The sequence below is a fragment of the Cucurbita moschata genome, unplaced genomic scaffold, assembly GCF_002738365.1.
Source record: "Cucurbita moschata cultivar Rifu unplaced genomic scaffold, Cmos_1.0 Cmo_Scf00022, whole genome shotgun sequence".
NCBI classification, from domain to species: domain Eukaryota; kingdom Viridiplantae; phylum Streptophyta; class Magnoliopsida; order Cucurbitales; family Cucurbitaceae; genus Cucurbita; species Cucurbita moschata.
Window position 1 is genome coordinate 98,596 of NW_019268538.1, and position 20,559 is coordinate 119,154.

Here is a 20,559-nt window from a genome sequence, read left to right on the forward strand (position 1 = left end):
TGAATAATCTATAAAAAAATTTGACTAAAAATCAGATAATGAAATATAAGAAAATTTATGGTATAAGTTTTTACCTTCCTAGTTTTAAACCACTTTCACTAAAAAAAAATTAAATAATAATAAAGTGTTTTTTTTTTTAATGGAGGGTTATTTTCCTATCCAACAACAGTAAAACATAAAACAAAAACCCAGACAAATATTTTATTTGTTTAGTAAAAGTGAAGAGAGGACAAGAATTTCAAATCAATTATAAACTATTAAAATTGAGTTTCATGCTTGTCATTAATGTTTTTTGTTTTATATCTTATACGTGTTTAATATTTTAAAATTTTAACAAATAAAGCCTACAAAATTAAAAATATTTAAACCATATATTATAACTATTTAGTTTTTGTTAAGATTAAGCTCGAAATTAATAATTTTCAATAACTAAAATTCAAATGAAATAAGTGAGATACGGTTAAATTATAATTTAAAAACATTTTCAATTTAGTCCATACTCAAAATATTGTTTAAATTTAAATATTCAAAGAATAATACTCTTAATTTTTTTAAAAAAATTAAAAAATATTTTTATAGCTAATTTTGAATAGAAACGGTCTCATGTTTTTTAAAGTTTCATTAATAACTTTTTTTACCAACTTCTTTAAAAAAAATATTAATGAACTCTAAAAAAATAAAATTAAAAGAGATATTCTATGAAATATTAATAGATAATTTTTGTTGACCGTAATTTTTAATTTTTTTATTTTTTATTATATAAACGGGAGGTAATAATAATTTAAAATTTTATGAGTATTTTTTTTAATCCCGTAAGAGTTTTTATCTTTATTCGAGATAAAAAAAAATTTAAAGATTAAGGGTATTTGTGAAAAATTCAGAGTTTTTTTTTAAAACAAAATAATAATGTTTTCTAAAAACTAACCATAAAAATAAAGATATTTTGTTTCTGATATTATTGAAATAGCATATTTTTATTAATTTAGTCTATATATTTTTATAACTATTTTAAACGCAAATTAAACTAAAAGAAATTAACAATATCTTAGAAATTAAAAAACTTATTAAACCTAAAATTTAAATTTAAGAATTAAAGTTAAACAGCAACCGAAAATAGTTAAAAGCTTGGGGTTTTTGGACGTTGATGGAGGAAGGGAAATCATCTGTCCCGCTTGTCTGGACCTGTTTCTCGTCGTCGTCGTCTTCTTCTTCTTCGTCGGACGCGTCTTCTCTGTTAGGTCTTTTCCTATTTTAAACAGCATACCAAATTCCTCCCACTCTGTCTCAATTCCATTATACCATTTCTCCATTTCCCTGTAAATTCCCCCAATTCAATAATCTGTCACCCAACTCCATTTCACACTCTCGATTCCCCCACATCGTCTCCTTCGCCCCATTAACCTCAGGGTTTTAATTTCATCCCCGAACTCCTCGATCGCTAGGGTTTCGATTGTAATCATCCCTCCTCTGGGCGATTCTACCTTGTTCTTCTATTACTTGTGCTTGATTTCGCTAATTACGTTCATCTGGGGCGTTTGAATTTCGTCCCAGCACTTATCGCGAGCCTCTGGAACTGCTGAATTTGATAAGGGGATGCCCTTGGGGTTCTTGGCTTGACAGTCTTCTTTTTAACAGCTTATTTGATTAAAGAGGTAAGGGTTTTAGATTTTCTTTTACAATTGTATGGGTGTAGCTTTGAATTTGTTGTTGTGCTTGATGACGTTTGCAGTTAATTTAATTTAATTTATTTTATTTTTTCCTTTTTACCCTTACCTATGTTTTCTAATTATGTAAATGGTCAACGTGTAAAGGTTTGGGATTCAAGCCTGCACCTGGTTGCCCATATAAGGCGATGTTAGGTCTGAATTGCAACCCCTTCGCTACTACCAGCTGTTTCTTTCATCGGGCCGAATGGCATCCGTTGGAATAGCATACCGGACACGGGCTTGCTGGCCCTGACCCTCTTTGTAAATCAGGTACAGTTCATATCTCAAAGCTGGAATAATGCGCTTCCAAAAATTTTTGTTTTTTCTTTATCCCATTTCAGTAGTTCAATAATTCTGAACAGCTTTTAATTCATATAGTTTTTGGTGCATGATACACTCTCCTTCATTTCGTGAGTCGTCTATGGATTATAATCTACTGAATTCGATGCCATTTTTCTCTTTTCTCTTTGCAGGATAGGGTTGTTTTGTTGCTGATAATTTCAATAACTACTTCAAATTTGAGGTTTTCAGGATCTCATGTACAAAAAAAGTTTCTCTATAGCCAAAATGATGGGCTGTTGTGGTTGCTTCGGGTTTACAAAAAAACCCAAAAGATTGCTGAGACCTGCTTCTGGCTTCAACCGCCTTTCTGAGGATTTTTTGTTGGGTGAAGATATGGAAGATGAAGAAAGCTGCTCGTCTCAAGATGATATGGTCAGTACTACACATGAAGAAGAACCCGACTCACATTGCCGTGTCAAAAATTCAGAAGAGATTTTGCGGCATAGAACGCAGAATGGTTTGATTTGCCGGCACTTTCCTGTCAAGGAGACAAACACAGTTATTCGTTCAGAGGTGAAGTTAGTAATTAATATGTCCTTCGGTTATGTGAAACTAAAATTGAACTTTGCAACTTCTAAGGCTTTTAATTTGAATATGGACTTATTGATATTCTAAGAGTTATTGCTGAATATGTTTTAAGAAAAATTTTGACTTCCTGAACAGGTTAAGCACAGAAATGTTTTATATTTCCTTTATATTTGTATTCCTATGGACTTTGCTCCGGACAATGCCTGGATGTAGTTTGGTTATGTTTGATTATAGAAGGGAAATCATAAGCTGAACTGTAGGTTTGAATATCTTCTATTGTTCTCTGATTGAGGGAAACTTATTGTACTGTTCTGTGTTCATGACCTTTTGCTTGTAATTTCAGAACCCTCTTTTCATTATTGTAGAACGTCCAGTTAGCGGCTCTTTTCTTTCAAAAACGATTAGTCTGGTTATTAAATTTTGGAGTGAAGCCTGACTCTGATTCTTGGTTTTGAGTATCGCCAGCTAGAGAAGTACTTGGATCGTTTACAATTTATTGATAGAACACACAAAGCACATTTTCTTTTGAGTTTCTTATTTTAACATGGCTCCTTTGGAACAGATTCAACGTCTCTCCATTCCCCCCAGTTTTTATGAAGCTATGAACCTGTCTTATTGAAAATGTCAGGATGAAAATGGAAACAAGAGGGTTCTGAAATTGGTTGTTTGATGTTAATCTTCATTAGTTGCTTGATGTGTTCAGGATGAAAATGGAAACAAGACGGTCAATGAATATGTTCGTGAGTGTAAGATTGGTTCTGGTAGTTATGGGAAAGTGGTAAGCATTCTCTGATAACATCATTTTATCATATTTTCTCCATTGATATTATTAATTAAGCCTTTTCCTCTTCATATATATACAGGTTCTATATCGAAGTCGTGTTGATGGAAAATACTATGCAATTAAGGTGTTCTTTCTGAAATCTCTTTTAGCTTCGGTTTATATATTTGAAATAATTTGGTGGTGGGGAGATTATACTATGTCCCTATGGTTTTTCTGTCACTTCAATGTTTGCTGGAAGGCTGAGATATCAAGAGGTTCTTGAAAATAAAATTGCTGTCATACATACATGTAGGCATTTCACAAGTCTCATTTGTCGAAGCTGCGAGTTGCTCCTTCAGAGACAGCTATGACTGATGTTCTTCGGGAGGTAATGGGAAAGTTTCAATTAGTTGCCCCAGACACCACGGTTCATTTTGATGTTTGATTGCTATGCATATTAAACAAGTGTCTTTTCGTAGTTAATGTTATATTCTTTTTGGCATGAACCGCTAGGGTGACTAGATTTGTCAAATGGTGTGTTGTATCTTAAATTTTTTATTGGAAATGAATGTTTAACTCTTGTTTGCATGTCTTACTAACAGAAAAGAAAAAAAAAAGAACACTTATTTGCATATAGTGTATGCTTGAGTTCTTTCTATACACACGTTTCCTTCTACGACTCTTTGGCTAAGCTTTGTTGTATGTGCATATATTTTCTAATTCTCTTAGGATCAACGTTGCTGAGTTGCAAATTAAGAATCTTCTTTTTTACAGGTTTTAATCATGAAAATGTTGAAACATCCAAACATAGTAAATCTGTTTGAAGTGATAGATGATCCAGATGACGATCACTTTTATATGGGTATTACGGCATCTTTCTTTTTTTTTTCTTTATGGAATTGCTCGAATCTTCGAAAGTACTTTTGCTCGAATATAACCTTTACGTGAGCAGTCATTCTTTGTTTTAGTTCTTGAATATGTGGAAGGCAAATGGGCTTGTGAGGGTTCTGATCCACCACGTGGTCTAGACGAAAATACTGCTCGGAAATACTTGCGTGATATTGTCTCAGGGCTGATGTATCTCCATGCTCATGTATGTTCCAGATTTTGATCACAGTAGCTTAGTTTTTCATTTACCTTCCAGGCGAAGTGTTCGCCTCTTGTTAAATAAGTAGAAACTACATGTTGATCTCAGCTTGCATTATCCTATGTTATCTGCTCTGGGCGTCGCTGAAATATTGCAGAGTCTTAATGAAAAATAGGGTGAAAAATAGGGTCACCACTTGATTGCATGTACGCTGATTGTTTGCAGAATATAGTGCATGGTGACATCAAACCTGATAATTTGTTGATAACTCGCGACGGTACAGTGAAGATAGGGGACTTCAGTGTTAGCCAGGTTTTTGAGGTAATCAAAGGACTTCCTTCATCTCTTCACATTGAGAAACCTGTAAGGGTAATATTCATTTTTCATTTGCAGGACGAAAATGACGAGCTTCGCCGTTCTCCTGGGACTCCTGTTTTTACAGCACCGGAATGCTGTTTAGGTCTAACGATTATATTCGTTTTGATGCTTAGTAAGGTTGGGTTACGGTTTGACAGATCTCAACGGTTATCTCTCTGTTTTTAGGTATTACTTATCATGGAAAAGTAGCCGACACATGGGCAGTCGGGGTGACTTTGTACTGTATGATACTCGGTCGATATCCATTTCTTGGGGAGACACTGCAAGACACCTATGATAAAGTGGGGAAAGTGTTTGTTTGTGGTATTATCGCTTTCATTAGATGCATTTTGATGCTAAATGGACAATATATTTCTTCTCCAGATTGTCAATAATCCATTACTGCTGCCGGATGATATGAATCCCCAGTTGAGAGATCTACTGGAAGGAATTCTATGTAAAGGTACTGTCTTCTATCTCCCAAGATTTTTCGTCCCATGGTCAGAAAACTCGCCCCCTCGAACACTTAAAGCCTTTTCTTGCAGACCCGAGCCAGAGAATGACACTCGATGCCATTGCAAAGCACAGCTGGGTGATCGGAGACGAAGGTCCAATCCCGCAATACCAATGCTGGTGCAAGCGCAAGTCCGAACAATCAAACTTAGAACCAGAAGAAAACGGGAGTAAATACGACGATTTTGACGTGGGTTCGCGTAATTCGTCCAGTTAGAGTGTGGATTTGTTGTGTAAATTGAAATGTAGATGGATTAGGTGATGTATGTGCCTCCCTATACAGCTCTTGACCATAAGTTTATTACAGTCTTCTTCATGTTTTTGCGTGGATGAACATGGGTGTTGTGCAATTTGATGGGCAAGGGGAAACCATGGGGTTGGTTTTTAAGACTTTTCACAAAAGAGAAATAAGTACAATTTGTTGTAGTGAAGAAGGGTGACCCTTTTGTGTACTTACATATTTCTTTTAGATTCCTTTACCTTTTTGCATTAAAACCCTACAAATTAATGTACTCTCCAATTCTCAATCATGGGGTTAGGGGGTCTGCCCCCTACCCCCAATTGTACCATCCTTTTTCAAGTACTCATTTTTAAATACTATATCTTCTGTGTTTTTTTTTTTTTTTTTTTTTTTAACTTTCTCAAAATATAATTTCATTTATTATAATTCCCACCTATTGACTTTTGAGTTTCTTTGCTTTGGAAATGTGAAAACGTGTCATCAAACTTTGTTACCGTCCAAATCCACCACTATCGGATATGGTTGGTTTTGATCGGATATATTGTCATCACTCATCCCCTCACAATTTTATAACGTGTTTACTTGTAAGAGAGTTCCACACACACTCTTGAATGTTTTGTTTCTCTTTTTAACCGACTTGGGATTTTTCAATCCACACTTCTTGGAGATGACATACTGTTCGTAGTTTGGCTCTGATACCCTTTATCATAGTCTAAGCCTAAAACTAGCAAATATTGTACAATCCACCCTACGGAGTTTCAGGGTCTTGGCTGATATCATTTGGAACAATCTAAGTCTACAATTAATAGAGATTATTCTTTGTGGGCCCGAATGCATTTTAAAAATATTGAGGAGAAGTTCGACATGAAAGTAAAAAAAAAGAAAAAAAAGAAAAAAAAAAGACCATATTATAGATGGATTTGGACTCTTGCATTAATTTATTTATTTGTTTTTTCTATTCTTTTTCATTCCTTGTTTTTCAAGGATTTTATGTATTGCTTAGAGTTTCAGAAATTAAATTTTTTTTGTCAACCCACTATTTTAATTCTCGTAATTAATGTGAATGGTATTTTAAGAGATTTTAAAGTATAGAAACAAAATTATAACAACTTTAATACATTATAATATTTGGTTTAACCAAATATGTTATAAATTTATGTTTGACAAAAATTAAAATAGTAATTTAATTATAAATTAAAAACGTAACATAGTCAAATTAGTTAATTTAAGAGTGTAAAACTGAAAATAGAAAGAAAAAGAAAAAGAAAAAGACCAAACCATTATGCAAAATAGGGAAAGAGGGGGGGTGAAAGTACAAATACCCAGAAGTACGGTGATATCTGAGATAATTTACCATTATTATTATTATTATTATTTAAATAATTTCCACTCTCTTTATATATATATATATATAGATAAATTATAAATTACAACACATCGACACAACACGGGGCCGCCCCACCCATTTGATCTGGTACCGCTGTTTTCGTTTGCCAAGGCTGACTCCACTCTGCTTCTTCTTTCTTCCTTTTTCTTCCTTTTTCCCCAGCTTTCCTTCCGACATGTTCGTCGGCAACTATTTCAGGCAACCGCGTTCATCCGAGACTCAAGTAATTGATCCCTCTTACTTTCCCCAAATCCAGGTCTGGATTTCCTTTTCCCCTTTCAATTCTCTTCCTTTTAATCTGCTTAATTAATTTCCCTTCTTCCTCTTTCTTTTGATTTCGATCCATTTACATGCACTAGGCTTTTAATCCCTATGGTTGTAGAACTCCGGAGTCTTTTATGATTGTTATCTGTCTTCTCCTGTACAAATTAATTTCATCCTTGGCTTGCGATTTCTAGCTAATCTCTTTTTTTTTTTTAATTCCAGATCGTTCTATTTGGCTGCCGGAGAGAAATTGGGATCGTTCGTGGAGGTTATTGGTGATTTGATCACTACTGGATTTTCGAGGGTTTGGCGTATTCGTTTTCTTAATCTGTTTGCGAGGACTGCGTGGATTTCTCTAATTGGTATAACTTCGAGCGCGTATTATCACGAATATCGTATAAATGGAATATTCTGAGTATAGATTCTTCACACATTCACACACTGTTTCATTAAATTAATGGGAGAAGGAAATAAGTGTTTACTGGTTGCTGCTTTCAAGGATCGGAATTTGTTCCCTGGGTATTGGGAGGATAATCAGAGGCCGCCAGCGTATTACATTTTAAGATTGGTGCTATTTATCGGTATAACTTGTTGATTCTTTTGTTTTGATTATATAAATTTTTGCTGACATTGACAAACGAAGTTTGTTGTAATACCTTATTGGAGGAGATGGAGGATGAAGAAGTAAGTTATGTTTCGAATGTAGATTTGATAGAAAGAACGGTTGATGGTTCGCAGCGTCGGCGTATATCAAATGATTCACTTCTCCCAGGGCTCAATGATGATGTAGCAATGAATTGCTTTGCGTACGTTCGAAGGTCGGATTATGCTTCTCTATCATGTGTTAACTCAAGGTTTAACAAGCAGATTAGAAGTGGTGCCTTGACCGAACTGAGGAAGAAGGTAGAGAATGTGGAGTATTGGGTATATCTGGTTTGTGATTTAAAAGAGTGGGAGGCTTTTGATCCTGATAGAAATAAATGGATGGCATTGCCTAAGATGCCTTGTGATGAGTGTTTCAACCATGCTGATAAGGAGTCCTTAGCAGTAGGTAGCGAGTTATTGGTGTTCGGTAGGGAGTTTTATGATTTCGCTATATGGAAATATGCGTTTTTTCCTCATTGTTGGGTAAAATGTCGAGGAATGAACCAGCCTCGTTGTTTGTTTGGGTCTGGCAGCCTTGGTTCAATAGCAATTGTAGCAGGTGGGAGTGATAAAAAGGGAAACGTTCTAAAATCAGCCGAACTATACGACTCATCCAAGGGTCGGTGGGAAATGTTGCCCGACATGCACGTCCCACGTCGGTCCTGTTCGGGATTCTTCATGGACGGGAAATTCTACGTGATTGGAGGGATGTCGAGTCCTACTGTGTCTCTAACATGTGGAGAGGAGTACGATTTAAAGAAGAGGAAATGGAGGAAAATCGAAGGGATGTATCCATACGTGAACCAAGGAGCTCAGGCTCCCCCGCTGGTTGCAGTTGTGGAGAATGAGTTATATGCAGTGGAGCATTTAACGAACATGGTAATGAAGTATGAGAAAGTGGGGAAGACATGGAATGTGTTGGGGAGACTGCCGGTGAGGGCGGATTCTTCGAATGGATGGGGGCTTGCTTTCAAAGCGTGTGGGGAAAAGCTTCTGGTTGTGGGGGGACAAAGAGGGCCAGAAGGAGAATGTATTGTGCTGAGCTCTTGGTGTCCAAAGTCGGGAGTTAATAATGGAAGTTTGGATTGGAAGATAGTAGGAGGGAAGGAACATGTTGGGGTTTTTGTCTACAACTGTGCAGTTATGGGGTGTTGAAGTTGAAGAATCATTTAAAACTCTGATTTGACAGAGCCTACTTTTTGGGTTGGTTTTCTTTCTTTCTTCTTCTTCTTCTTCTTCTTCTTCTCATTCTTCTTCAGTGTTCTTGTTGTTGTTCTTCTGATAACTGTAGCTAATAAATGTTTGCACAGTTTCACTCTGCGTTTTCTTTGGCTTTTTACTCAATATATTATGCTGCTGCTGCTTTCTGATTTGTCAAGAACAGGTAAAATTGTCCAATCTTTGTTTGTTGTGTAGGCAAACATTTTATGTGAAAACTCGTTTCTAGTTACTGTTGTTTCTGAATTTTGGGTACTTTTTCTGTTTCTGATCATCATTTTACACACAATTCTCTCTACCCAAAGGCATTTAATTGTGCTTCTGACTTTCCATCAACAGTGCTTTTGGATTGAATGAATGCCTTCTGCCCTATATCTTGTTTACTCCTCTTTTCTCTTAGCAAGCCTCGTATTTACTGACCGTTGAGTCTAATTATCAAATGGGTTTGGTTCGGGTTTTCGTTAACCTGAAGTTTGGACTGATCAGGTCTAAACCAAAACCCGTTGTTAATAGATACAGTTTGGGTTTTTGTTAACCTAAAGTTTGGATCGATCAAGTCTAAACCTGTTGTTAATAGCCACCATTCAAGCATTAGAAGAAGTTCAAAAATTTAAAACCTTGTATTCTCTTATAAATGTTCAAGATTCTTGCTTTATATATCACTAATTTTAGCTATTTTTCGGTATAAGCAAATCATATAAATATTAATTTTGATCCGAAAACTCAAATAGTTTTGTGAAGAAGTTTAGAGATCGAATTACAGTAATTCGGTTCGTAGAGTGTTCGAGAAAGTTAGAACATTGTCTATTTAGTGTAAAATGTTTGAATTATTGTCTATGGTATGATAAATATAAATAATAATGATTAAAATTGTAATTTATTATTAAAAAAAAAAAACAGACTTGTAAGAAATTAGATATATAAATATATATATAAAATTAGACGTGTGCGAGAAAATTTCGACGAGTCGGGAAAACGGGAACGTCACGTCGGAATAACCGAATAAGATTATTGATTAGAAACTGCCCTAAAATACAACAAAACGAGAGAAGCGAAGAGCGAAGACTGCTTTCACTGCAACTTCACGAACCAAACATAAAGGAGCAACTGAAGGAACTGATTTTCTGAAATTTTGATTAGCTCCAATGGCGGCCTCTTCAATTGAGGAAACCCTTGTAACCGAAGCATTGGAAACTTCCGAAGATCATCTCCAAACATCGATGGACGCCCAAGACAATACTGATAACTTCCCACAGACTAATGCGCTGCCGGCTGAATCTTTACTGGAACAATCTGATTGCCAGTCCACTGAAGCTAGCGTTGCAGGGGAAAAGCGGAAGAGAACAGACACAGATTCTGATACTGCAAATCCGAAGCCGGATCCGTCTCTGAATCCTCTTTGGAAAACCAGTTTATGCTCTTACTTTAGGCGTCATTCGGGGTCGTGTAGTCATGGAAGTACGTGTCGCTACGCTCATGGCGAGGAGGAGCTACGGAAACGCCCTGATAACTCGTGGGATCCAACGTCGGAGCGGGCTAAGAAGGTGATGAAAGTGGAGGAGGAAGTTAAGGAAGAGGAGGTCATGATGACGGAGGCTGTTGTGGACGATGACGATGAGGACGGCAATGACGGAAGGGATAATAGGCTTAGCAAATGCTTAGTTCATTTGCCGAGAAAATGGACTTCTGATCATCTTCGGGACTACTTGAAGGAACAGGTTAGTATAATTCTCTGTAGTTTCTGTTTGCCTATATCTTGTTCATCGTCTTGAAAGCGTGTATACCTGGTTGTTTACATCTTGGATTCGAGTATTGGTTTACAGCGACGATGAATCCAAAAACTTCCTTATGGGTTTTTCATTGTACATTTCCCCTTAGCTATACGGTAGTTTTAAGATATATTGGACCTGCCTAGTGCATGAAAATTGTGGTTCATTTCAAGAATTTCCGTGTGTTGTTTTCTTGCTCATTTTTCCTTGTGGTTTATGGATGGCATCTCATAAATTGGTTTTCTCGTGGCATTGCAATGCCCTCTTTTGGCAGGGTGTTCATTTTCAATCCGCAAAGAAGAAGAAAGGAATGACCGTAGGTTTTGTTCATTTTGAAAGTACAGAACAATTGAAAAGTGCTGTTGAGGTATCTCTTATTACAAACTTAAACTTCTTCGATTTATGAATTTAAAAGGAATTGGGACGATTTTTCAAATTTTGGATGCAATAATAGGAGTTAGATGGAAAAACCATTGGCAACAAGAATTTGAAGGTTGCAGACGTGATTCCCAGATCATTTGATAAGACAATTCAATCATCGAGGGATCGTGACAATATCTCTAAATCTTCGGTTGCTGTCTCTGTATCATCAAATGATGGTGAAGATGCTGATAGCATAAATGGCGGGAATTGTGTTCCTAATGATTCAGTTTCTAAGGTAAAAAGTGCCCGTGAAGTGGTGGCTCCCCTTGCTCACATGTCATACAGTGATCAGTTGGATCATAAAAAGAATTCATTGACGCAGGTTCTCAAAAAACTTGTAAGAGCTTTCATCCTTGACAATTTTCATCCATCATTGACTTCATCTTACAATTTAGTTTTTGTGGAATATGATGCTGGACCATTCAATTTATACTGACAGACTAGGAACGCCCGAAAAGCTTGTCCTACTGGCATTTCTCTTCCGGATTGGATATTAAAATCAAGGGATATAGGTACCTACTTCATATAAGGTCTTTTTTAAAGAGTGTATTATCTCCTAATTGTTTAGATTGTTTATTCAGATATTCAAGATTTCATGCCCAATTCTTCTTCATTTTAGTTTTCTTTTTACCACATACTGATGATCCTGTTGTTTTTGGTACCTTCAAGGTGGTCTTCCATGCAATTTTGAGGGTGTTCTTAAATCACCAATTATAGATGGATACCGTAACAAGTGTGAATTTTCAGTTGGATACTCTTTGGAGGGCAAGCCAACTGTGGGGTTTATGTTGGGAAATTTCAGGTCAATTCAACATTATTTTTTATTTGTACGCTTGCTTGTTGGCCTTGAAGGATTTGTGATGGATTAAAAAATTGCACAGGGAAGGTGTAACAGCTGTTGAAGAACCTGAAAATTGTCCCAATGTTTCTCGACTTTCTTGCAAATATGCATCAATCTTTCAGGAATTTCTGAAGCTTTCAAGCTTGCCCATTTGGAATAGATTTAAGAATATTGGGTTTTGGCGTCAATTGACGGTAAGTGATTTGAGGTGTTCTAGAAGATTTAAGAAATATAATTTCTGTACCTGATAATCATCCAGTCTTTTTTCTGTTGACAATTCTATTCTTGAACCATGTAAGGTTCGAGAAGGACGAACTCCAAGGAAGTCGATTGATTCTGCAGATTCTGATTCAAAAATCAGTGAGGTCATGCTCATCGTTCAGGTTAATGTTTGATCTGATAAATCATATCAGAAGTTTTTACCTGAAAATTATAATGTTTGATCTGATCAATCTTTCTGCGTTTTCAATTATTTGTTTTTGTCGTCCTTCCATGTGTAGGTCTGCTCTGTAGGTGTTGAGTGTGAACTAATGACCAATGAATTCAAGAGACTTGCTCAAGCTTTTGCTGAAGGAGCTGTTGCAAATTCTCCATCACTGCCACTAACTTCTTTAGTCATTCAGGCATAGATTTCTTTTCTGGAGTTACTCAGTTCTCTCCTAAAACTTAAAATCAGTCGCTTCTTTTATCTTTTCACTTTTCGGTTTTCTAAATTTTCGAACTTTATTTTCCTTTTGCAGCATCACCAAGGAATATCAAATGCAGCACCTGCTGATACTCCATTACAGCCACTAACCATTCCAAATGTCCATGGCGCTGAACTGGAGGCTACCAATGATGTTGTAGAACCAAGAATCCATGATTACATTAGCAACCTTAAGTTCTGCATATCTCCAACGGCCTTTTTCCAGGTATGACCATATTAGTCTTCCAGAGAAAATGGACGATGGTTTTTTGTTAATGCTGTGGTAAATAGAGAATCTTTTTGCCCCAGGTGAATACACTTGCTGCTGAGAAGCTGTATTCACTAGCTGGGGATTGGGCTGGGTTAGGCCCTGACACCTTGCTTTTTGATATTTGCTGTGGAACTGGAACAATTGGGCTGACGTTGGCTCATCGTGTCGGTATGGTAATATTCCAAAAGCCATTTCCCATGGAGTTCATTCGTACTCTGCTTTTGACTTTCCTAAATTATCGACTTTTTTCGTGCTCGAATGATATTGCAGGTTATTGGTATTGAAATGAACGCTTCTGCGGTGTCTGATGCTCAGAGGAATGCTGAAATCAATGGGATAAATAACTGTAAATTTATTTGTGCGAAGGTGAGATTTATAGTTTTCATCATTAGAGCATGATTTCATCCTGTCTATGTTTGGCACTGAAAAAGGCTATGCAACCAACTTATAATTATCTGATTGAGCCATGCTAGAACTTGTAGAGGAATTACACCTCCAAATACTTAACTTTATATTCATTTTCTGCATTTTGTCAATGAGGGAACAGGCGGAGGATGTTGTGGGATCTTTATTGAAAGAGTACCTAAATGTAACCGAGAAAGAAGGGGAATTTTCAAGTGACACTAATCCAAGTGATGGAACTTCAAGTGCCTCCAAGAAAAGTGAGGAAATTCCACGTGCCTCTGAAAAAAGTGATGAAGTTCCTGCAACTGAGGAAAGAAATGCCTTAACGGATGGCATCGAACAAGATTCTGTGGCGGGGCGAATGCCTGAAAAGAGTGCGAATGCACTTGAGACTTCAGAGGTTGCTAGCCAAGAGAAAGGGAGCCAACTCAACGGCTGCAAAGCAGAAAATGGGACTAGTTTGGCACAGCAGTTCAAAAATGTCGTTGCTATTGTAGATCCTCCTCGTGGTGGACTTCATCCCATCGTTAGTGCCTTCTTTTTCCTATACTTTTCTCAATTACTGATTTCTGTTTCCATCAAATTGGTGATTGTTGGCTATTTTGGCAATAATGCAGGTGACAAAGGTCCTGAGAACCCATACGCATTTAAGGAGATTAGTGTAAGTTCTAAGGCCAAATCTTCTGTGGACTTCAATTTATTCTCTGTTTTTTTCTTTTTTAGAACATATATACTTAATACAACTTGGATATTGTGCAGTTACATTTCATGCAACCCTGAAAGTTTGATGGCTAATGCCATAGAGCTGTGTACACCGTCATCTGAAAAAACTGAGAAAGGAAACAAGAACAACCGTGGGTGGAGAAATATGGGGAGTGCTGGTCTTGCTCGGCACAGAGTGAAGTCGATGCCGATGTCGGAGCCTTTTCGGCCTGTAAAAGCAATGGCTGTAGATCTTTTCCCTCATACGCCCCACTGTGAGATGGTGATGCTGCTGGAGAGGTAGATGAGCAAATATGCTGCCTGCGAGGTTTGCATTGAAAGATCTACACTAATATTTATTAGAGGATTCAGATGGATAACCCTTCGTTCAAATATGTAGGACGATTTGATAAATTTTGGGACATATTCTATCAGAAAATTCACAGTTCTGTTATTCCTTTTGGTTTTATTTATTTTGGCTCAGAGTTTTCCTGAGATTCTTTTGATAAAGTGAGACCTAATATTCAAAAAAAGTTTTTTATACATATTTTTTTCAAATTTTTTTTTTTTATAAAATATTATTTTATATACTACCATGTTAATATTGTTGAATGGTACTGTTTCTGATATTATAAGGATTTTTAAGAAATGATGAACCAAAAAAAAAAAAGGATGAAAGCAGATTGGATATCTGAGAAGCTGAAAAAGGTGCCAGAAAAAGAATATTAAAGAAACAAAAAAGTTGATTTGATAAGATAAAATAGTGGTTTTCATAACTCCACTAACAGACTAAAGAAATTAAAAGAAAAGGACTAAATTAATTCAAGAGATTAGATATGAGATAGATGAAGATTGCAAAAACAGACATTAACAACCAACCAGTAATTGGTAAACTAACTTTATTTTGCATTAATTTTTAGAATCTTAATATGGAAAGATTCAAGAACAGGAAACAAATTTTAGAGAACTGGAAACAATATAAGTTAATACCAACAATATAGTAAAATCAAGACTTAAAGAAAATCCATAAATCTAGGGGAAGGTTAACTAAATCGTATGAGAGATGAGTGCAATTTTTTTATAAAGAAAATCAAATTAAATCATTATTTCCTCCCTAAAAAAAGCTATACACAATTTTACTTATTTATTTTGTAGCTACCAACCACAATATTTTAAAGTAAAAGCAAATTTTGAAAAAGAAAAAATAAAAAACAAAATTGATATCAAACATTAAATCATATGTAAAGGTGAAGACCACTTACTCTTATCAAACCTACTCTTTTTCCTTGTCATTAATTCAGAGAAGTACAAAATTAGAGGGACCAACATCTCAAAAATAGCTCATTTATCATTGACAGAGACTACGTTTCTCTTTGGGGGAGGAAAATGCAAATCTTTACAAAAATGGGAGCGAAAAAAAGTACAAAATTACTCTAATAATAAAACAATAAAAAGGAGATAGAAGAGGGAAGAAAAAGAGAGGCAGCATGGTAAGTGGGTTTGATTGGACAAAGGTCAACTCAATCATGACGTTTGAAAACAAGCTTTCATTCATTTTGGGTGCACAAATATTTGGAGTCATGTCTCTCTCTAACTTAGAATTCAACCAATTCACAGGTCACACACTCACAAAGCAAAAATACACAGTAAAACAAACATTTCACACTACGAAAGAAATAAAAGATTGAAAGGTTGTGAATCTCAACTGATTTCCAGATGAGGAATTTGAGTGAGAAAGAAAGAAAGAAAGAAAGAAATCAGAGAGAATCTGATTCGAAAGGAGAGTTTCAGCTGGGAAAATAGGGGAGTGGAAGTGTGGAGGATGGTGGGGAAGAAGTGAAGGTAGGCCACAATTGCCACCATCATTCCCTTTCCTTTCCTTTTCCCCTTATTTACTCTGCAATTCTCTTCCATTTCAGGTTTTGCTTTGTGGGTTTCTGTTGGATTTATGGGAACAGAGGAGATAAGTGTTGTGAGTTCAAGTGCAGATCGTCTCCAGAAGGTTGTTTCTATTCCATCTTATGCTTTCTATCTTATGGCTGTGTAGTAGTGTTAGTGTGTTGTGCCATTTTGTGGTCTTTTTCAGGCTGGGACAACAGAAGGAACCTCTCATGTTAACCATTGGAAGAGGCGAAATCTCTCTCTTGAGATACCTTCTAGGACACCCGACTTTGTTGCAAAAAGAATGCCCCCAACATCTAGTCCTACACCAAGGAAAGTGAATTTTGTGTTAACACCTACCTCTTCAGATGATGCTATACCTACTGGACCTTCAGGGCCATCTTCGTCCAGAGCCAAACCATCCATCAAAAGTTTCTTACCAAAACTTAGCTTCATTTGCCGAAGTTTGTCGGATGTTGACGCGGTGTCCGGCCTTGTTTCTGAGGCTTCATCTTCACGGACACATGAAAAGCCTCCTCAAGCTTTAATGGCGCCTAGGTCGAAGCAAGCTTCATCACTACCTGTAACTCCTGTAGCTCATTCAAATCCAGAATCTACACATGATGGAAGCAAGGGAAGTGAACAGGAATCAGTAGTAAGCACTAGTTTTGAGTTTTATTTAGTGGTGAAGCTGACCTAGTTGAATTTATCATAGGGTCACCTTACAAAGATTGCAATTTTATTGTGCAGAGAAGGGGATCTCAGAAACGGATATCACGCTCCCTTTCTCTTCCAGTCAATATCAAGGGTAGAAGCATAAGGAGGACGGATTCATTTTTTCGAGTAATTCCTTCGACTCCACGACCAAAGGAAGGGGATACGACATTGAATACTTCTACAACAATAGAAATAGGTAAATCGACCAAACTTTACTGGTCTATTCCCATTTAATTACAACAGTAACTACTAACTCTTTTACATCCAATCTTGAGAACTAAAGCTTGTTTTCTACAATGAGTGATGTCAGTCTCATCTCAATCTAATGGCCCAGAAAATGAAGAAAGCAATGGCGAAGACATCTCTGAAGAAGAGGCTGTCTGTAGAATTTGCATGGTTGAATTGTGTGAAGGAGGTGAGACTCTAAAGATGGAATGTAGCTGCAAAGGTGCACTTGCTCTGGCTCACCAAGAATGTGCAGTCAAATGGTTTAGTATCAAGGGAAATAAAACGTGCGAAGTTTGCAAGAAAGAGGTCCTAAACCTTCCTGTAACTTTGTTAAAGGTCCAGAGCATTCGAACTCGAGTATTAGGGAGAACTAGAACTCAGCAGGACAATGTCAATATCCATAGGTCAGCAACTATCTGTTCTGATAGATTTCGAAGTGTTCTATCTTATTGATCTAATCCCACCATGTGTAATGTTTCAAGTAGAGTTTGCTCTTGGTTTTGTCCAATTAAGAATACCAAAAAACATAGAATAGAGTAAGAGCTAAACTTCGACTATTCATACTAATGTCTATTCTATTTGAATAAATCAGGGTGTGGCAGGAGTTTCCTGTGCTTGTGATTGTTAGCATACTTGCCTACTTTTGCTTTCTTGAGCAACTACTGGTAAGACAAGAAACCATGAAATTCTGAGTTTAAATCCATCATTTGTCATGTCCTCTGTAATATGTTCAGACGCAGGTTGCGAAAATGGGCACCAGTGCAATTGCCATTTCACTTCCATTTTCGTGCGTTTTGGGTCTGTTCTCATCGATGGCCTCCTCGACCATGGGTAAGTTAACAAGATCTATTAGAAAATATAAGCATTCTAATCTAATTAGAGCTCTAATGACTGATGACTAATGGTGATGAAGCAGCATCTTTTCAATTCATATTTGCTAGTCTATTACATTCCATTACACTGATTATTCAACAAGCCTGACACACAAAGTTCAGTAATCCTAAACAGAAGTTTTGTCTGTAGTGAAGAGAAGATACATATGGGTATATGCAACAGTTCAGTTTGTGATGGTGATTTTCTTCTCACATCTATTCTACACTATGGTAAGAGCTAAAGCTATCTATTTTTTCTCTTAATTTTAACTGCATAGCTTTGCTACCATTCTTCTCGATCACTTATTGAATGGCATAATCTGGAATCTAAACATAATAATCGTATGCTGTGTACACATAAGACCAATTGTTATTTTCATCACTCCCCTCTATCTATACCGCTTTGAATTTAGACTTTTTGTCGCTTAAATCTTGGAGATGAGTTTTAGAATGGCTTACAGGTTGGTATCCAAGCAGTTTTGGCTATCATACTGGCTACATTAACCGGGTTTGGCCTCATTATGAGTGGAAGTTCAATTATTGTTGAGTTTTTAAGATGGAGAAGACGATGGGGGCTAACATCACCACAACATCACCACAACTCTCAGAGAACAGCACAACCAATACGATCATCTATAGCTATAAGTTCAGTACACCATGCCATACCCCGACAACATCCCGCGGTTGTTGAAACATTAAGCAGAAGCTGAATTGAAACGGTGTTGGGCAAGGTGAATTATCTTTTTTTTTATGCATTATCATTGTTATATGTACAATATGTCTAGGTAGTGACTTCCCTGAACCATAGTTCCCTTGTAAGACTTTATGCCGTGGTTCTGAAAGTTGTCAATTTGGCAAAAGTTGATGGATATATAAGGAACACACAAGAAAATGAGAGAGTGAATCTAATCCATTGCAAATCTTAAACAAATCCAATATACATATGTGGCTTTCTTGTGATCTTTTTCTAGGTTAAATCCTGCCCTGTTTGTGTCAATATTGTCTCCCTAATTGCAAAAAGTTGTTGTTTTAATAGACCTAACCATTGATGAGCTTGATTTTGCTTTCACAAGGTGTAACTCATATTGCTTGAGCTAAAAGAAAAGTATGCTAGCAACTACAAAAAATGGAATCTAGTGATTAATGTTATTTAGTAGTTTGTGAAACTAAATCACAGGTTCTCCAATGTGAAATAGGAAAGATATTAATGGAAAAAAGACTGATTGTTTCCTAATTAAAAAAAATGAAAGAAACAATTGGAGGTCGAGAAAATTGAATCCTCATTGATAATTAAGTAAAATCTACAAGCACAGAACTACAAAAAAATTTGTAAGCAATTCAACAAGCGATGAATGAGGCAGGCAGAAGATATATTATATATTGTATGATAAAATAAACTTTTGCAACAAAACGGACTGACAGAGAAAACGGCAACGCCGACTGAATAAGCAAGAAACTAAGAACTATCGTATGAATAAATAATCACACTACTACTCAAAATTAGCCAGTAAAACGAGTTGACTACAATCTCCAGAACAATGACTTTACCAAACTACGTAATCAAACTAAAATAATAATGCTAGTTAATCAATAGAAGGCTATCTTCTACTAATGCGGAGAATTCCGTACCGTCGTCACTTAGTTCCTCATAGGAATGATGACCTAGCGGCATTCCCGAACTGAGATCGGCGAATGTTGTCTTGGCGCTTCTTGTAAACGATTCCTCCTACTCCCACAAAACACGCAGCAGCAATCACTCCAACTGCAATTCCAGCCTTCTTACCGCCATTCATCCCGCCCTTGGAAGTTTCCGTCTCTCCTCCACCGCCATTGGCAATACTGTTACGAAAATCACTGTCGGCAGTGAGTGAAGGGGCTGGAGCCGGAGACGGAGATGGAACACGCGCTGGAGATGGACAGGGAGTGAGATCTGAGCGCGGTGGCGCAGGAGGAGATTTTAAAGGTGATTCCGCCGGAGAACTAGCAGGAGCGTGAGGGAAGGGAGTAGGGGAGGGCACTGGAGGAGAATCTGCAGCAGATTCAGGAGATGGAGAAGGCGGAACTTCCACCGGTTGTTCCAAAGAGAAAGCGGCGTCCATGAACACCGCAACGAACATCAAAAGAAGGCAACAGAAAGCAACGGATTTCGCCATTTTCGTATAGTGTAGAAGAATCTGTGGAGATTTAAGAATCAGAAAATGGAATGCGAGTAAGAAATAGAAGTCGGTGAGGGAAAAATAAAAATGCAGAATTATGAGTAGCAGTATAAAGCGGTTGAAATTTAAGGAGGAATGGGAGGCAAATAAGCCAATGAGTAAACGCCACGTAGGAATTCTTGAAACAAAAAATAGTTAGTGACTGTACTCTGGATCCGCGCTGGCAGAGCAAAAGGCCGACTCTGAACGATAAAGATAATTACTCGAATTATGCGCCGGTGATTTTATAATTAATTATTTCAAACATTTCATTCCAAAAACATTTTATATTATATTTTTATTTATAAAATATTATTAAATTTATTATAACATTTTATATTTTTTTAATAGAAAGAAAATTAAAAAAATACAATTGATAGTTTAAAATTATATTTTTCTAGAATGGGGAAATCTTTTTGGAAATCTAATTACGTATCCCAAATATAATATATATATATATATATATATATTTTTTTTTTTTTTTTTTTTTTTTTTTTTTTTTTTTTTTTTTTTTTTTTT

At 36.5% G+C, this 20,559-nt stretch overlaps 5 protein-coding genes across 10 annotated transcripts; 4 read left to right on the top strand and 1 right to left on the bottom strand.

The window, feature by feature from the left end:
- Positions 1–1,111: 1,111 nt before the first annotated feature.
- Positions 1,112–5,823, top strand: LOC111459424 (serine/threonine-protein kinase GRIK2-like). Its single transcript, XM_023102329.1, has 13 exons — positions 1,112–1,652; positions 1,812–1,976; positions 2,180–2,561; positions 3,280–3,354; positions 3,440–3,484; positions 3,653–3,727; positions 4,114–4,201; positions 4,308–4,432; positions 4,652–4,747; positions 4,820–4,886; positions 4,970–5,085; positions 5,168–5,246; positions 5,329–5,823. The coding sequence occupies exons 3-13, from the start codon at positions 2,244–2,246 to the stop codon at positions 5,511–5,513; spliced, it is 1,269 nt and encodes a 422-aa protein (XP_022958097.1). The 5' UTR covers positions 1,112–1,652; positions 1,812–1,976; positions 2,180–2,243; the 3' UTR covers positions 5,514–5,823.
- Positions 5,824–6,980: 1,157 nt separating this feature from the next.
- On the top strand, positions 6,981–9,283 carry LOC111459425 (F-box/kelch-repeat protein At5g60570-like). 2 transcript variants are annotated; one of them, XM_023102331.1, is made up of 2 exons: positions 6,981–7,180; positions 7,411–9,283. In XM_023102331.1, exon 2 carries the CDS (start codon positions 7,858–7,860, stop codon positions 8,986–8,988), a length of 1,131 nt encoding a protein of 376 aa, XP_022958099.1. In that variant the 5' UTR covers positions 6,981–7,180; positions 7,411–7,857; the 3' UTR covers positions 8,989–9,283. The 2 variants fall into 2 exon arrangements, with proteins under 2 accessions (XP_022958099.1, XP_022958100.1); XM_023102332.1 differs by having other exon boundaries at positions 6,981–7,147.
- A 748-nt stretch (positions 9,284–10,031) lies between these two features.
- Positions 10,032–14,601, top strand: LOC111459421 (zinc finger CCCH domain-containing protein 24). Its single transcript, XM_023102322.1, has 14 exons — positions 10,032–10,769; positions 11,095–11,187; positions 11,275–11,580; positions 11,683–11,755; positions 11,913–12,045; positions 12,125–12,278; positions 12,384–12,467; positions 12,585–12,707; positions 12,825–12,995; positions 13,079–13,213; positions 13,311–13,406; positions 13,588–13,971; positions 14,063–14,106; positions 14,205–14,601. Exons 1-14 carry the CDS (start codon positions 10,197–10,199, stop codon positions 14,449–14,451), a joined length of 2,616 nt encoding a protein of 871 aa, XP_022958090.1. The 5' UTR covers positions 10,032–10,196; the 3' UTR covers positions 14,452–14,601.
- Positions 14,355–20,094, bottom strand: LOC111459430 (lysine-rich arabinogalactan protein 18-like). Its single transcript, XM_023102338.1, has 2 exons — positions 19,475–20,094; positions 14,355–14,468 (listed from the first exon to the last, which is right to left on the bottom strand). The coding sequence occupies exon 1, from the start codon at positions 19,996–19,998 to the stop codon at positions 19,492–19,494; it is 507 nt and encodes a 168-aa protein (XP_022958106.1). The 5' UTR covers positions 19,999–20,094; the 3' UTR covers positions 14,355–14,468; positions 19,475–19,491.
- On the top strand, positions 15,590–18,805 carry LOC111459423. 5 transcript variants are annotated; one of them, XM_023102328.1, is made up of 9 exons: positions 15,590–15,989; positions 16,067–16,149; positions 16,234–16,683; positions 16,779–16,941; positions 17,056–17,377; positions 17,566–17,638; positions 17,708–17,804; positions 17,969–18,076; positions 18,307–18,805. In XM_023102328.1, the coding sequence occupies exons 2-9, from the start codon at positions 16,096–16,098 to the stop codon at positions 18,390–18,392; spliced, it is 1,353 nt and encodes a 450-aa protein (XP_022958096.1). In that variant the 5' UTR covers positions 15,590–15,989; positions 16,067–16,095; the 3' UTR covers positions 18,393–18,805. The 5 variants fall into 5 exon arrangements, with proteins under 5 accessions (XP_022958096.1, XP_022958092.1, XP_022958093.1 ...); XM_023102324.1 differs by having other exon boundaries at positions 15,596–15,989; positions 17,997–18,076; XM_023102325.1 differs by having other exon boundaries at positions 15,596–15,989; positions 17,714–17,804; positions 17,997–18,076.
- Positions 20,095–20,559: the final 465 nt, after the last annotated feature.

Bases quoted from the DNA above. Each gene is read 5' to 3' on its own strand.
- LOC111459425 (XM_023102331.1), top strand. From the start codon at position 7,858: ATGGAGGATGAAGAAGTAAGTTATGTTTCGAATGTAGATTTGATAGAA.
- LOC111459424 (XM_023102329.1), top strand. From the start codon at position 2,244: ATGTACAAAAAAAGTTTCTCTATAGCCAAAATGATGGGCTGTTGTGGT. The intron at 2,562-3,279 runs GTGAAGTTAGTA...TGATGTGTTCAG, and splicing joins ACACAGTTATTCGTTCAGAG to GATGAAAATGGAAACAAGAC. The intron at 3,485-3,652 runs GTGTTCTTTCTG...ACATACATGTAG, and splicing joins GAAAATACTATGCAATTAAG to GCATTTCACAAGTCTCATTT.
- LOC111459423 (XM_023102324.1), top strand. From the start codon at position 16,096: ATGGGAACAGAGGAGATAAGTGTTGTGAGTTCAAGTGCAGATCGTCTC. The intron at 16,684-16,778 runs GTAAGCACTAGT...TTTATTGTGCAG, and splicing joins GAAGTGAACAGGAATCAGTA to AGAAGGGGATCTCAGAAACG. The intron at 18,077-18,306 runs GTAAGAGCTAAA...AATGGCTTACAG, and splicing joins CACATCTATTCTACACTATG to GTTGGTATCCAAGCAGTTTT.
- LOC111459430 (XM_023102338.1), bottom strand. From the start codon at position 19,998: ATGGCGAAATCCGTTGCTTTCTGTTGCCTTCTTTTGATGTTCGTTGCG.
- LOC111459421 (XM_023102322.1), top strand. From the start codon at position 10,197: ATGGCGGCCTCTTCAATTGAGGAAACCCTTGTAACCGAAGCATTGGAA. The intron at 10,770-11,094 runs GTTAGTATAATT...CTCTTTTGGCAG, and splicing joins GGGACTACTTGAAGGAACAG to GGTGTTCATTTTCAATCCGC. The intron at 13,214-13,310 runs GTAATATTCCAA...ATGATATTGCAG, and splicing joins TGGCTCATCGTGTCGGTATG to GTTATTGGTATTGAAATGAA.